Source organism: Acanthochromis polyacanthus, chromosome 9, assembly GCF_021347895.1.
Source record: "Acanthochromis polyacanthus isolate Apoly-LR-REF ecotype Palm Island chromosome 9, KAUST_Apoly_ChrSc, whole genome shotgun sequence".
Taxonomy (NCBI): domain Eukaryota; kingdom Metazoa; phylum Chordata; class Actinopteri; family Pomacentridae; genus Acanthochromis; species Acanthochromis polyacanthus.
Window position 1 is genome coordinate 17389771 of NC_067121.1, and position 16835 is coordinate 17406605.

The 16835-nt window shown below is 39.2% G+C and overlaps 1 protein-coding gene across 5 annotated transcripts in view; it reads left to right on the forward strand.

Moving 5' to 3' along the window:
* LOC110957685 (protein tyrosine phosphatase receptor type M) overlaps positions 1-16835 on the forward strand; it is a 188290-nt gene that overhangs the window by 57395 nt on the left and 114060 nt on the right. For all 5 annotated transcript variants that reach the window (XM_051953453.1, XM_051953454.1, XM_051953452.1 and 2 more), the window contains 4 exons: positions 392-666; positions 6208-6286; positions 8076-8191; positions 10437-10611. In XM_051953453.1, coding sequence (XP_051809413.1) covers positions 392-666; positions 6208-6286; positions 8076-8191; positions 10437-10611 — 645 coding nt within the window. The remainder of the gene's footprint in view (positions 1-391; positions 667-6207; positions 6287-8075; positions 8192-10436; positions 10612-16835) is intronic.

Sequence of the window (16835 nt, forward strand, 5' to 3'; positions counted from 1 at the left end):
CTGAGCTTTTTGGGATTGTTGGGTTCTCTTTTCTGATTTTGAACATTCTTAAGGTCGTTACCTCCCTATGCAAAATGCTTACGACAACGACATATGTTATGAATTGGTGCTGTATAAATAACACTGAATTGAATGGAACAGGTAATAAAGGCAACGTATTAGAAACATTTTTTCATAAATGTCAATATAAAATTTCATTATGATTCATCCAGTAACTGTTACATTGGTTCAGTCTGGAACAAAGCAACAACTGACATTTGAAGTCATATATACTACAGGTAAATTTTAGTCTTTTGTAGAGAAACATTACTATAAAAATCTGTTTCTCTGACAGTGTTTGAATTGGTACTTGGACAGAACTTTTCAACTTTTCTTTTTTCTTTTTTTGCAGGTTCAGCTTTTATGATGGTGAACACATCAGGACGTTTTGCAGGGCAGAAGGCTTTACTGCTGACACCTCAGCTGAGGGAGAATGACACCCACTGTGTTATCTTCAACTACTATATAGGAGGCAGAGACAACAGCCACCCTGGTCACCTAAATGTCTATATCAAGGAAAACAACAGTCCTATGGGCATGCCTGTTTGGAACGTGTCAGGTCCAGCCTCTCGCTCCTGGGGACAGGTGGAGCTGGCCGTCAGCACCTACTGGCCCAACTTCTACCAGGTGAGGAGACAGAGTCAAAATCAAACTATCTTTTGCATGCTGTCTCATTATGAAACTAGGCTGCTCATTGTGAGCAGCCTTTGTAGTTATCCCCAAGTCATTAAAGCCTTTTTCACTGGGAGGAGCAAGACAAATTTACTATTGAAGAAGGTCTAAACAATTGCACAATAGCCCATTCAAAACACCTAAGATTATTGATTTCTGGGACTACCTTGGTATCCATGGTAATCTGTTCTTTTTTCCTTCCATCTGAACCAGTTCTCCTTTTCCAATTTTGAAAACTCATTTTCACTTACCAATGCACATGACTGTCAGCCAGGGCAGGGTGATTTCACACTTCCCTTGCTATTAGTCGTCACCAGGCTTGTTTCATGAGACCACCAAATGTTAATTGATGCAGAGAGACCCCTTAACCTCCCAATGGGAGATGGTCCCTTGGTGAATTATTTCATTATGGCCTGGTAGAGCTGGTCCACAGTTGAGCTAAGGGGAGTCCTTCTGCCTGCTCATCATAACCACTCTGATAACTAAGTTAACGAGGGACATTGCTGGGCTTCTCACTGCTGAATGTAAGGTAGCAGGTTTAATGAGAGGTGCACGGACAAAGGAAAGAAAGGAGAATGGGGAAGGCAACAGCTGAGCAGGATAGAATTTGCCACAGCTTCCAGTTATATTACACATCTACCGGTATCTGCTTGCTGGATCTTCAACCCTTGTGTGATGTAATGATGCAATGCCAGTCTGCTCAGATGTTGTTATTTTGGTTTGAGACACATAAAAAACTGATAGATTCGACATGTAGTAGAAGGATAGTTTGTATTTGGATTCACCTAACATTTGTGGTTGAGAAGCTCACCAAGTCTCAGCATATACACTACCGTTTAAAAGTTTGAAGTCACCCAGACAATTTCATGTTTTCCATAAAAACTCACACTTTTATTCATGTGCTAACATAATTGCACAAGGGTTTTCTAATCAGTAATTAGCCTTTCAGTGCTATTAGCTAGCACAGTGTACCATTGGAACACAGGAGTGATGGTTGCTGGAAATATGCTTCTGTTTCCCGATGTAGATATTCTACTGAAAATCAGCCTTTTCCAACTAGAATAGTCATTTACCACGTTAACAATGTCTAGACTATATTTCTGATTCATTTAATGTTATCTTCATTGAAAAAAACTGCTATTCTTTCAAAAACAAAGACATTTCTATGTGACCTCAAATTTTGAATGGTGGTGTAATTGGTGCTCTTTTTAAGTTGCAAAATGTTTTGCTTAGCTTCAGCCAATTCAAACACTTTGACTTAGTGTTGTTTCAATCTGACAAACTAATCCAAATTGCAGCAGTGCCTGAACATTTTGGCATGTTGCTTGGGCTATGTTTCGACAAATCACTGTGTAGTGTTGGTGTTTAGACCCAAGATGACATATTTTGCTTTCCAACATGCGCAGGGAAATTCCCAGCATCTGTTGCCTTTCAAACCCCAGAGGAAGGTCTGTCTCCATTTTTTCTTCCAAACCCAAATTGACAACAAGTGTAAATGGTGGAATGCTAATGATGTTACCAACAATCTCAGTCAAGAAAAGAAGGATAAATGGTTGAAGTTGTCTCTAATTAACAGCGTGACACTAATTATAGGTATCTTGAATTGAGCAGTAACCTACGCAACTGTCAAAGGAAAGACACCTGATTCTTGGAAAGTATTTTTTAATTACAGTCATGCTTTTAGTCTCCATGAGCTTTTCAGCCTTTGATAATTACTCTTCTGTCAGCCCATCCCTAAAACATTTAAGTGAAAAATGCATTTCCAAAACTGCTGAACATTGTGCAAAGCTCTATTATTTCCAGTGACTGTAATCTGGAATGTATGCATGTCATGCACTTACTACTCAAAATCTGTACTTTGTGCATAAGGCAAAGAGCTATGACTTATCCATAGACACATAAGTGCACCAATGAGAAAGAAAAATCCAAATGTGCTCATCTGTCTTGGATTTGATACAATAAAGTCTGTAGCAGAGCTAATCAGTCCTGCTATTATGGTGTACTTATCCAAGTCCCTTAAGGATAGCCAGTGCTGTTATGTAGACATTGAACTCCGGGTTCACTGTCTGTCTCTGACAAATGAGAATGGTGAACTTTCCTGTGACATCAACAGCTTTGTCCCATGTGAATATTTTCACTCTGTGGGTCAGGCCCAATTATGCACTGCACTATCATTGATGTTGGAATCAATTATATCACAGCTATTAGGCAGCCTGACTGATGTCTGTTGCACAAACAAAGGATTTCAATTAGAGTGTGGGGGCCAGTTCATTTGTCTGGTGGCAATATATGGAGTGGTTGGCCTTTTAATTTCCTTTAAATTAGCCTGTAATGAGGCCATAATTGGCACCCAAGACATTCACTTTCATATTTCATGAGACAAAAAAAGAAAATTATAATTAGACAGCCTTATCTGAAGGCATCCTGCCTCCCAGATGACAATGGTAACTATCTCCACCTCCACATTGCTGGGCTACAAAAGGAATGCCAGAGATGTATCTATGTGAAACTAGCAGGATATAAGTTTCTGGGTGACACCATTTGTGGAACATGATCATTAATACATATGTTTCGCTGGAAGATACTGGCTTATATTTAGGGAATAATGGAATGCAAAACATGCGTAACTGTAGTGTGTGTGGTGTAGTGAGTCTCTGCACCACACCCTGGGTTGGGGAAGGGACTGGCATTCTGTTTCCCTTTTTATCACTCTGCAGACCGTGGAGTACATAACTCTGACATTCTGCTGGTACACGCCCTATGTCAGAGCTTAAGACCATTTGTTTTGCGGGAGAACTTGGCCCCTAAAATAGGGTCATGCTAGTCCTACACAGCACAGTTGTACTTGATTTTCGAAATTTTCCTGTCAAATATAGCAACAAACATATCAACTACGTAACACTAGACACAGCAGCTGTTAAAGGCAATGGTTCCCTCTCATGAATGAGATACAGCTTTATATTTTGCATCTAAAGGTTGGATTACTTACATTCCCAAAACAATCAAAACGTAGTATCTTACCCTGCAAATAATTTTGATTTAATTTTTATGTTTTGAGACATTCTCTTTTATGATTCCCAGCCAAGTCAACACTCTTCACAGGGACTATTTATTTATTAGAGTACAACCAATGAAAATTGTTCATGTGATTGATTGAGGTCCGTGCATAATCCAAGTAACCAAGAACAACCAGTTGCTTGTAAACTTAAACTTAATGATTATCTTAGTGAGGTGTTTATGTACCAACAATTATGAAAACAAAATATCTGATTTGCACTACACAAACTAGTGCTTATAAAGAGATTACAGTAGTTGGTACTAAATTTTTTACACCCAATCATTCCCAGGAGAAGCAGCTTGCATGTGAGTCAGATAACCAAGATAAGCTTAGCTTGCTATATTGCCTGGTTAGACTGAAGTAATAACAGTAGCAACAAGTAAGAGAAAATGGCCAGCATATCTGATTTTACGTTCACAAAAATAAAATAGCACTATATTCATGATGGGGTTTTTCCCATGAGTGGCCAAATCATGAGGGATATGGGATATTTCCCAATCCCCCAAAATGAATCATACAACTCTGATTAAAACGTATTTGACTATGTTTGTATAAACACTATCGTTAAAAGGTTTGGGGTCACCAAGACAATATCATGTTTTGCATGAAAACGCGCACTTTCATTAATGTGCTTACATAATTGCACAAGACTTTTCTAATCATCAATTAGCCTTTCAACACCATTAGCTAACACAATGTAGCATTAGAACACAGGAGTGATGGTTGCTGGAAATGTTCCTCTGTACCCCTATGGAGATATTCCATTAAAAATCAGCTAGAAGAGTCATTTGCCACATTAACAATGTCTAAGCTGTATTTCTGATTAGTTTAATGTTATCTTCATTCAAATAAACTGTGTTTCTTTCGAAAATCAGGACATTTCTAAGTGACCCAACCTTTTAAACGGTAGTGCACCCACATTTACAAAGAATTGGTAGGTAGGTTTAATATATCATTTGCCTTCTATGTCATGCAATCAAAAATATTTTGAAGTAGTCTTGCTCATGGATACACTGTTCCTAGTGCTCCCACCACATTTGGAATATTCCCTGGAAGCCCTGTCCTGTAAGGGGGTCAAACACCATCTGCAATGTATATGGATCTGGCACGCACTACGGTTCAGGTCGTTAGCACCAAATGTGCCACATGGCAGTGAAAGTGTTGACACAGTGGTCTGAAGACTGCTGTTCAGTCTGTCTTGTAGCTGTAAACCCAAGTCTTGTCACCACTGATGATGCTCAACATGAAAGTTAGGTTAGATGTTTGTTCTATGCAAAACTGAAAGGTTCGTGGCGAAATCACAACTGCATGCCTGCAAGTTGTCAGAGCAGAACTTCCAGAGAGCATTCTAAATGTGGCAGGAGCACTGGGAGTGGTGCATCTCTGCACAAGAAGACCGTTTCAGAGGGGATAGGGGCCTAATTCAAATCTGATATGACTTTCACTTTTTTTTATGAGCAGTCGTGGAACTAACTCATTGCAGCTCGTATATTTGAAAGTCATGCCATGTAACTTGTTGCTTACATAGTGATTTCTTTTTTATTCTGGTGTGTTAAAAAAAAAATATTTATATACACTATAGAATAAAATAAATTAGAAACAATCCCAGAAACAAATTTTTTCCTCATATTTTACCCTATAAAGAGGCCCCTTTCCACCAGAACCAAGATAGCTTTTAAGGCTAGAGGCCTTGTAGAGTATCTGTCCTGATCTTAACATCAAAATGTTATCTCAAATTTAATGATCGTGCCTTTTTCTTATTTTGTTTCCGAGTACCCACCTAAGACATTATTAGCCATTGTGTTTTAACTGTGCAATCCAATTTCGCAAATTGCTAATTTGAAAGTGCACATTAGTAAATAAAATCTTAACAAGGGCTTTACAGGAAAGTGTAGTGATAGATCTACAAATAGCTGATGCAACATATTCTTGTTCACTGATCTCAAAATAGAGTTTACTGCATATATTTATCATTTTACATTGGTATATAAATAGATTAACTGATGTACTACATTAGGCTTTTGGACTAATTTTGAAAATGTTTACAATACCATCATTAAATGCACAAGTACAATTCCATTCACCAATATTGTGGGCAATTAATATCAAATGATTAGATGGAGGTAAGTGACAAGCGAAATTCGGAAAAATTGACCTTTAAGCATTGCTGTCATGTTTGGTGTCTCACTGTGTGCTAATCGTCTCAAGGCTCAAACTTAATTTAACACTTGCATGTCATAATACCTATCAACCGTGACATATTGTGGAAATAATGTCAGTGGCCTGCAGCTGTGTCACCAGCTGTAGCCCAGCTAAGGAGCAGTGAGCATTTGCAAGAGCTGGACTTCTCTGTGCACATGGACAGCCACACTCAGGTGCCATTTGAAGACATGTGCCCATTTATCACTGATGTTATGAGTCTCCTTTCTCCTCCTTAGATTGTGTTTGAAGCTGTAACCTCAGGGCAGCGTGGCTTGCTGGCCATCAAAGACGTAGTGGTCCAGGGCCACCAGTGCAGTAAGTCCTTTTCCCTTCACCATAAAAGAATTTCATCAAGCAGTCATTGTCCTTTCCATGACACCCTCCCAAATACCTGTAACATTGTTCTGTTCAAGGCCTCACAGTCAAACAAAAAAACGCTCAAAGACTACGCTACAGTCATTCCAAGTGTGAACCTCCCTCCTCCTAGTTCCCTTAAGATTTATGAGCATACAGTTGACACGCTGAAGTGTGCTCAGGGTATAATGCTGGAGTGGCTGTGTTAAATCTATCCTTTGAGAGAAGGGAGAAATAGCACAAAAAGGGGATAAAAACTAATCCTATCATATAGTATGTGGGCTGTGTGTTTGGATTCCACTATTTTTATTCTCCCTTAAGTATACTCAGTAAAGTATCTCATCAACATCTGCTCGTAGTTCAGCTACCCTTGCTGAATTTAAGTACACTCACTTCAGAGTGCACTTCAGAGGTATTGAACATGTAATCACTGGCATATTTAGAATTTTTCTGCTTTGGCTTTTGGGAGCAGCTGCTGCTTTGGGGTAGAAGGAATAAGCCTCTTTAGTATTCCTTGTGTCTATTCTTTTGACTACGGAGTCATGTTAGTCCATATGGCACTCCTTAGGTTTACACAAAGAGCTTTTCAGACTCCATACACTAAAGTCTAAATCAATACCACACAGGTTTTCATCAATTGAATTGTACTTTACTCTACCCTTCATAACTGAAGTATCAAGCTCTGATTGTAAAGCACTAATGACTTGCTAACCATTTGAAAGCAGCCAAGTTCCTACAAATGTTATGTCAATAAGATAGATTTATGTAGCAATAGGTGTTGCATATGAATATATTTCAGTAAATCAATGAGGCCCCACAACGTGATCAGTGTTTAAATGTGTAAGTGTGAACAGATCAATAATCCACTCAGTTGCAATTGGGTTTCTTTGAGTGATAAGCAAAGCGATCAGAGCGACTCCTCAGTGGAGCACAGCCAATTCTTTTTCTATTTATGCGACCATGTGGAATATCTAGCACAAGGTGTGATTATGCCACTGGGTGGTCTGTCTCTCCTTCAGTCATTAAAGAAGACATAAGTGATGAGAAAAATAGATTTGTCTTTTTTGCGTTGGATATACCGACAGGACAAAGTTACAAAGGAGGTGTAGTTCAAAGACAAGGTTATAAAATATTAAGTAGAAGTGAAAGTCTTGATGATGAAAGTGATAGAATTAGCTTTTGCTAAGTCTTTAGAGATTTGGTTATGTTTCGAATCAAGGTCGCTCCACTGAATTGCCCTATTTTTCTATCCAGAATAGTGGTGCTAATCAAAAATGTTCTACATAAGTTACTTTCTGTGGACTATCCCAGTCAGTGAGTATACTGATAATGAGCACAGTTGGAAAAGAGAATAATGCTTTTTGAAAAATCCAGAGAATACAGATAAGTGATGGCAGATATTAGGTTTTTGGTAGGTCCAAGATTGGCCTCTGGTGTCTCATTTTAAACATTCTGATCGAATGTTCCTCACAAAACATTGCTGACTTTTGGCACTAATGGGTATTGCATAATGAAATATAAAGATGTGGCCTTTTATGGGTATTTTTCTCAGTTTTCCAGACACCTCTTGGCACCAGAGTTCCAAAATGGATAGCAGTGATGTCTTTAGGTGCACAAGTATAAAATAACGTAGTGGCTGCTCTAGCAACCATGTCTGGCAATTAATTTCCATCCCTATTTTAGGGATATTTGTCTTCTGCTTATCTTAGCATCTACTAAATATGTAAAAATATTTGCCTTCTTTTTGCAGTGAATACTCCTCACTTCCTGACTATAAAGGGAGTTGAGGTGAATGCTGGACAGACTGCATCTTTTCACTGTACCGTCAATGGACGCAGGAGAGACAACTTCCGCCTCTGGCTTCAGGTGAGATACATTTTTGTCCCATTTCTTACAGTCAACATCAGCGACTAGATCACATTGTGAAATCAGTATTAGAACTGGGGCCTGTGAAAATTCAGAATTCTGAAAAAAAAAAAAACTTGAACAAACCTCTGAATGTGTATCAGAAAGGTCTAAGGTCCTAATACAGCAAGTTTTCCAAACACATTAGCAAAAAAGAAGCAAAGAGGGAACAGCATTTTTTTTTTTACCATGACTCAAATGGCTCCCAAATCAAGGCTTTACCCAACTGAAATCAGGAAAGTAGGAAATCTCAAACAAACCTTTCTCACAGCATGTTAAACAACATATCAGTTCACAAGCCATGAACCTCGTAAACTTCAAGCAGTTACTGGGTGTTTTTCTTTTTTTTTCCCGGCACATTTTACTCACAGTGGGCTCCTTTTCTACTGCAAAATAAAGTCCTGCACCTCTATGGAAATAACACAGTCATGGCTAAAAGTAGGGAGAACTTCAAGATTTCTATTTTGTAGAATGACAATAATGTCATATATCATAAAAACAATATAGAATTTTACACTAACATATTTGGCAGGATGGTGCATCACAGATTAGAAATTAAAAGGCTGTTGAAAACAAAGCAGGCCTTTTAAAACCTGCCAGTGCATTTTGGAATTCAGAAGGTTACATTATGCTGCTTCAAGACAGAAAAAAACACCGATGTCACCAATGCTTTCGAAAACGGTGACTGTACATACTATAAATATTTTACTATTTCCATTTTTAATTTGTTTCTATACTTGTCTGTGTCACACATCTTGGTCACAGTTGAGTCATTCATGACTTCTCAGTTTGCACCTAGAAGTGCAACAATTGTAGTTTTTTTTTTTTTTTTTACAGAGTCTAACGGTTTACTTTTGGCGAAATATGAGTATTTGATGAAATGTCACAGCTGATGATAAATAATTAATGGTGTAACTTTGGTGATATGTGTTGAAGATGACATGCAATTTATACCCACCAACAGGGTTTTAGAATCGGAGGGTTAAAATAAAAATTAAACCCTGATACAGTAGACTGCAACCTTTTCCTCAGTCAAAAACAAACGAACAAACAAACACTTTATTCAGATCCAAATGGCTGCGTAAAGGGAAGAGAGTGGCCAAAAAAGAAGAATGTAGCAGCCCTTAGCTGTAAGGCTAATCAGACCGGGCCAAATGTAAAAACTTACACCAGAACCATGTGCTGTAAAGCAGCAGACTGTTGTTAGCTTTTTAACCACAACTGTAAATTGGTTTGTAAGTTACGTCAGTTGTTAGAAATGTTTCTGCTCTAATGTTAACTGCCAACCTTAAAGTGTGTGTTGGTCTTAATGTTCTTCAATCAAAAAGAAAACCTCATAGTTTGTCTTAGCACAATAATGTACAAAGATAAGGTTAAATCATATTAATTTGTGTTTGATCCCATATCATTGCATCTTCAACATGTATTTAGCCTATATAAAAATTTAAGCAACTTTCTGGATCAAGGAAGTGTTGCTTTGGGGAAACACAAGTACCCTTAATTTCACAATTTACAGCTACAACATTAACACATCACTTGTGTCTAGGATTTCACCTACTCACTAGATTTCCAGAGGCCTCTGCATCTGGAAGGCATGGGATTATAGTTGTTTCAGATCACCGCAGTATGGTCTTAACCTATATAGATGCTGGCTCTGTGGATATTATGTACTATATCCGGCCCTACTGAGCTGCACAGCAGTCTTGAATTGACCTTGTTCTGAGCAGCAAAGGTAGTGCATCTGGCAGACATAACCCTGCTGGCTCTGCTGCTAAGCACACTGTCACACATGTGATCAGTGGGAGCATGACGCCGGGTAAAGGTCCTCTGCCAGGTACTCCATCATTTTAACAAACACGTCCTCATTAACACAGGAGCTGAAAAACAAACATTAAGTGAAGTCCCCCGATGACAGTAATTAAGAAATATTTCTAATGAACAAATGTCCCCCATCTGCCTGCTGTGAGAGGTGACAGCTGGGGAGAGCCCACTGTGTGTTTGTGTGTGTGTGTGTGTGCAGGAGTGTGTGATAAATGTATTACTATCAGTCACCGATGGGAATGATAGGACACAAACTAACATGCACAAGAACAGACGACAAGTACACTCGACCAGAGTTTCTGAAAAACACAAGGTCAGGCCACTTTGCTTGTTAAACCTTTCCATTTTGGAGGTTCACTTTTATGTTTGTCTCGCTTCCAAACAGGGCATCGGTGGACGGGAGGCCCCAATGAAAGCTACTAAACCTTGGAACAACCGCCGCTTCATAGGCACTTTCGATGTGGAGAATACAACCAAGGGCGACTCGGGCCGCTACCGCTGCATTGTCCACTCAGACAAAGGGGTTGGAGTGTCCAATTATGGAGAACTAACCATAAAACGTGAGTATTTGTTTCCAGAGTAGAGAAAAACACTAACCCAGCATTTTTCTATGAAGGCAGCAATGTTTTCAACGTTAACAGCAGATAAACAGGAAATGCTGCATGTTTGTCGATGAAAGTGTCCTCTACCGTGATACTAAAATACTAGCTTTTTATGTTGATTTGTTATCCAGAGGACTTTAATGCTTCTGCTGTTAAGGCTGTCCTTGACTGAGCACAATTCCCCCTAAAAGATCACAAAGGCATGAGGCACCAGGGTTTACAGTAACCTCACTGATATTTCACTCCTGCAGTCATTTGATATGAATTTATGGACTCGTCCGAAACTAAATCCTGCAAGGCCTCTCTTTCCTATAGCCCTATAGCCTGGTAATGGCCTTCTATATTTCTTCACCTCAATTTTCTCCCTGTGCTCTCAATTGAATTTACTGCCCCGTTTTTTTTTTCTTTTTTTTTTTTTCTTTTTTGTCTCCAAGCTTTATGTGATGGATAGGTTTAATCCTGGCTGTCCAGATCGAGGTCTGTCAATCATGCGAGAATGGCTGGGCCCAGACACAGCAGAGTGTAGAGGGAGATAAAGTCTCTTTGCCGGAGTGTATTAGCGGGTTTCAGTGGTGTACTCAAAGAAAATTTACTGACATACCGGAGGCACTCAAAACACACTCATGCATAAATTCAGCAACACAATCACGTGCGCATCCTCGCGCTTACACATCCTCATTAGACGGCGGTATTTTTGCTGATCGCTGCTTTCAGTGTGTTACTAGATATATGTTTTCAGACCAACCAGGTAAGTCTAAAGTTCCTTCGTCATAAATATTTAAAATAGAGTCATTTTCTACACTTAGGCATGTATCAAATCTTGTGAGTCATCCCACTTGAAATTCTACAGAGATTTCACACCTCAGTGACTTTGACATAAGCCAATTCATTGGAAGAAGAAAAGAGGCGTTTTCACACTTGCAAGTGTCACACATAAAAAGCTGATATCTCTTCTTATCGCACCGGTCATAAAACACGCGCTTAACCCTCCTAGCAATGTGTCTGAGTTGTAAATCCTCCTTAAATGTGTATTCACTGTGTCCGTGACTCGTTTTTGGAGGAGTGACCACGGAGGGATTCTGTGGATTATGAACCTGCTACAGACACCCCCCGCTCCCCCCTACCCCTCATTACCATACACTGCCTTTTTCTTCAACATGAGGAGAGTGAATGCTTGATTATCCCAGATAATCACCTCTGCCTTTCATGCCACTGTTCCGTCAGATTTATGTGCCTATGTGGAAGCGCACTGCATGTATTTCCAGAGTGCTTTACGGATTGGCCCAGTGCAGCCCCTTTCCCGTTGCCCCCCTTGTGATGAGCTCTCCTGTAGTGCAGCCAGTGGTTCTGAAAGGAGGATAATTACTCCTTGTCCAAGTGCTGGCTCTTTTCTTGGCCTGGTTAGCATCACCTGAGGCCCGCAAAATATTCGCTGAGGGATGGAAGTGAAGGATGCAGAGGTGCAGCCATGTCAGGACTAATGAGAACAGCCACCAAAAATCGAAGGCTGACCAGTCAAGCTCGTCATTTTCCTGCTTCTTATATCAGGAACAGACCAAATCTTTATTCACAGCAGTCAATGTGGGAAACAACATAATGAGGACCTCTTGCATTTTAACAAGAGAGGCTCTGTCTATGTAACTGGCAAATGAAAGAAGGATTTATAAACACTGTGATCTAACTAATCTAACAACAAAGCAGAGTGGCACCTCTTATTATTGCTGTCTGTGTGGGGAATGGCAAATAAGCAGAAAGACAAGTGTGTTTGTGTGTGTTGTATGCATGTGTAACTCTGAAAGTGGTTAACTGATGAGTTAGTGGAAAGAAATTTGACAATTTAGAGAACCATTTAAACACTGAAGTCATTTATATAAAAATAAACTCCAGTCAGCGCCAATCACAGTGCACCGATGACAGTCTTGAAAACATGGATGTAGACTTCTGGGGTTTCATACATAACAAACCAAAGGAACCCAGTATCGCAACTTGCCACTATGTAGCATAGAGTAGTTTTACAATGTTCAAGCCGCCCCATTCTGACATTACCAGCTCGTTAAATGGCCACTTGCTGTTTTTGTGTCACTGGTTGGTTAAATGTAGGCTCCAAAACTACTTGGTTAGGGTTAGAAAAGGATAATGGTTTGGGTTAAAATACATCCAACCACATTAATGGCTTAACAAAACGTTACGAGGCTCTGTTTTCTATGTTTCCAGAGTGATGGTGCTTTCACAATAAGATGAATGTGTGAATTCTAGGTTAAGCAGTGATGGGAAGTTACATGTAAGTCATTTTAAAGCAGAGAAGGAATATTTTAATGGGGAAAAACACAGATAAACACACAGAGATACATTTTCGGGCGATAAATCGATTACCTGAGAGAGGCTTTAAACAAAATGCCAGAGATTCACTGTTTTTACTGCTCTTTTATGTAATATACCAGTCAAAATTAGTGAATTAGTCATGGTTGAATGTCTTTTATTGCAATTACAGATCATAAACCAATTTTCAGTTTTGCAAGTCCAACTTAGACCACTGTAGCTCAATATAGCTTGCTTCACAAATGCCAGTGTTTCTATAAAATTGAGAATATATAATTACCGTACCTTGTTGCCACTTTCAACTGGAGAGCTAAATTCCTTGTCACACCTTACTTTCTCGTTCATTGCTATGTTTTTCAGCACTTGTTTCTCGCTCTGTACTCCTTACCCATGTATGTTTACTCTTCAATTGGCTACATGCATCAAGTAACCTTTCAAAATAAGACTTCCTTCGTCACAGGAAATGACAACAAACACACACTCACCTCACACAGGAAATACATTTCAAAATAAAACTCCACAAATGAAACCACAATGAAATTTGGTCCTTTAAACCTTCACTTGTATTGTCTGTCCATCCATTATCTTTACACGGCTTAATCCTCATTAGGGTTGTGAGGGGCTGGAGTCTATTCCAGCTGACTTAGGTGAAGTCAGGGGACACACTGGACAGGTTACCAGTCTATCACAGGATTAGCTATAGAGACAAAGAATCATACTCACGTTCACACCTACAGGCAATTTAGAATCGCCAATTAACCTGAGCATGTTTTTGGACTGTAGGAGGAAGCTGGAGGACCTGGAGAAAACCCACACATACACAGGAAGAACATACAAACTCCACATGCGAACCGGGGATCTTCCAGCTGTGAGGCGACAGTGCTAACCACTGTGTAGCCCCCACTTTTATTATCATAACTAAAATGTAGTTGAGTGTATTGCCCAATTGTTTAACAAAACAAGCAATGCTTTGACAACCATTTTTTCAGGAACATTGTAGAAACTAAAAGATTAAACAGGTTGTCCGAACAAAGAGACATCACTTAATGCTAAAGAAAAAAAAGTCTGTTTCCGTCCTGGTGTGGTGGTTCTCAGACTGCTTTGGCTCCATGTGCATGAGTGTTTTTTGTTGCATGAGCATACATGTGCATTTATGTGACTGCGTTCAGGCGGGCAGGTGCTGTGGTCGAGAAGGACGCAGCTGTTGCCAGGCCGTTCGCTTGTCTGGTCAACATCATGACAACAGCTGCTCACTGACCCTCACGTATGGTCACCACTGTCATCTGTGCACTGTCACCCATTTCCAGCTAGCAGAGAGCTCAATTCAAAGACCTTTCAAGGGCCCTGTTTCTGCAAAGCTGCATTAGAAGGCTTAAACAGTGGTAAATGAGTTGTTAATATTCTGAAGTCTTCCAACACTTCAGTGTATTTCATATGGGTAATCCGTTATTTTCAGTCCATCTTCTCTGCCTGTTGAACAGAGGATTACGCACCTACAGAAATTCTTTCATCACCATACACTGCTGTTGCTTTTGTGAAGCAGTAATTTTTCAAAGTTAAATGTAATGCTTATTGTTGTAATACATTGTGCTGCTTAGTCAATCTCTTGCAGAAATGGTCTTAAGTGATCAAAGAAGAAATAGGAGTGAATGACAGCAGTGGCATCCATGCATAATAATGCATATAAAAGCATGTTCTCTACAGAGAATAAGAATTGATTGTTTGACTGAGGGGCTCTTGCTTGATGCAGTGTCAAAAATAATTTTTTTTTTTTTTTATATTACCCAGTAGGTTAAATTCTGTGTTATGTGGCCTTTGAGAGCGAGTCGTGACTGAGTCATCAGCTAGAAACTTTGTCATATTTTGAGGGCCATTTGGTCCTCTGTATCAAAAAGTGTTATTGAAGAATGAGTGTGTTGGCAAATGTGGCAGTAAAATCTGGTAAACAATCACACTTGCTCATGTGGAGGCAAGAATGTTGTTTATCTATTATGTACTTTATTCAGTCCAGACTTTGACTTTTCTTAAATTCTTTTAGAAGGGTTTTTGGCATAAAAACCTTGCACTACCATTCCAAGTTTGGAGTCACCCAGACAATTTCAGGTTTTCCATGAAAACTCACAATTTTATTCATGTGCTAACGTAATTGCACAAGGGTTATCTAATCATCAATTATCCTTTTAACATGATTAGCTAACACAATGTAGCATTAGAACACAGGAGTGTTAGAATAGTCATTTACCACATTAGCAATGTCTATACTGGATTTCTTATTCATTTAATGTTATCTTCACTGAAAAACTACTTTTCTTTCAAATATAAGGACATTTCCAAGTGACCCCAAACTTTTGAACAGTAGTGTACTTTCTGGCATTATATTCATACATGCCATCTGCTTTCTGAAATAAGAAAAAAAAAAAGCCATGACCTCATTTCTCTGGTCTGTGGAGCTAACATTTGATGTTTTAAAAATATTAAGAAATCTACGTATTCTAAAGCACCATACTATGAAGGGTAATATTACAGAGTAAGCCTGTGGTTTTTCCTGTTACTTAAAAGCATCTGAACATATTGCTACTTAACTCAGTTAAACCCTTTTGGGATATAACAACACACCATAAAAGACCATCAAAACACGCCAGTGGTTGAACCCAGATTTTGGGTCCCCTCATTACCCTGTCTGGCTCCACATGGCTCCCTGTCTGATTGATATGTTGCGTGTAAGTGTTAAAGACGACCTGGTGGATTAGTTGGTTCGCTTTAGGTGATGTTTGACAGCAACACTGGAAGCTTGGATTAGTGGGAGTTTAGGGACCTACGACGGAGGTCACTGTGGGGTAACCATCTGCTCAGAAAGAGCATCCAATTCTCTGTTGGACACCTCGACCTGCTCTTCATTTGCCTGGGGACTCCTGCCTTTCCATGACAACTCCATGAGTAGCAGCCGAGCGACTAATGGCATTATTCTGTAAGATGTGCTCATTAAGCTACTCACTGAGTGCTGCTAGGACATGTACAGTTGTGAACAAAGGTTCACATGCATTTGTAAAGACCACGCATATCATGTCAGTCTTAAATTTCCAATGTCTCCTATAACTCTAATATTTAAAATAAAATATTTTTTGTGCTGTTGGAAAAGAGAAATGTATTTGCTTATGTCATGGTTCAAGGTAACTCAAAATCAATCAACACAAAACTATTGTTGCAAACCTAGTAAATCTCCATTAACAGTCTTTGCAGAGGTGAAATGACTAATTTTGAGAAGCTTTAATAAAACATAAATGACACAGGCAAGATTAGGCAATTATTAGCAACATAGCAGAGAAAAGGATGCTCAAAGATGTCATTCAACAAAATGTTAGTCTGAAAGAGATAAGCTTAAAATAAAGAACTTTATTTCTAAGATTATTTGTCTTACAATCCATTCATTTTGTTTTTCTTTTTTATTAGATATTTGTACAACAGTGTCAATGCAAATGTTTTTCATATTGATTAACCCTTTTATTTAACACAGCCTAAGCTGTTATAATTGTGTACCTTGCAATCATTTGTGAATGTTTCTCACTTTAAAGGCCTCCAACAGTTTGATATGAAAATGCAATCACAATGCGGTAAAAGGGATAAAACCGCATAATACTGATTAAACAGAACTGATTGGGACAATGAATACATTTCAAGTTTTACCCTTTGTCATCCACTACTAAAATATATCCATCTATCCATTCTCTATACACCACTTTATCCTCACTAGGGTCGCAGGGGGTGCTGGAGCCTATCCCAGCTGACTCAGGCGAAGGCATGGGACACCCTGGACAGGTCATCAGTCTGTCGCAGGGCTACATATACAGAAGCAAGCACACTCA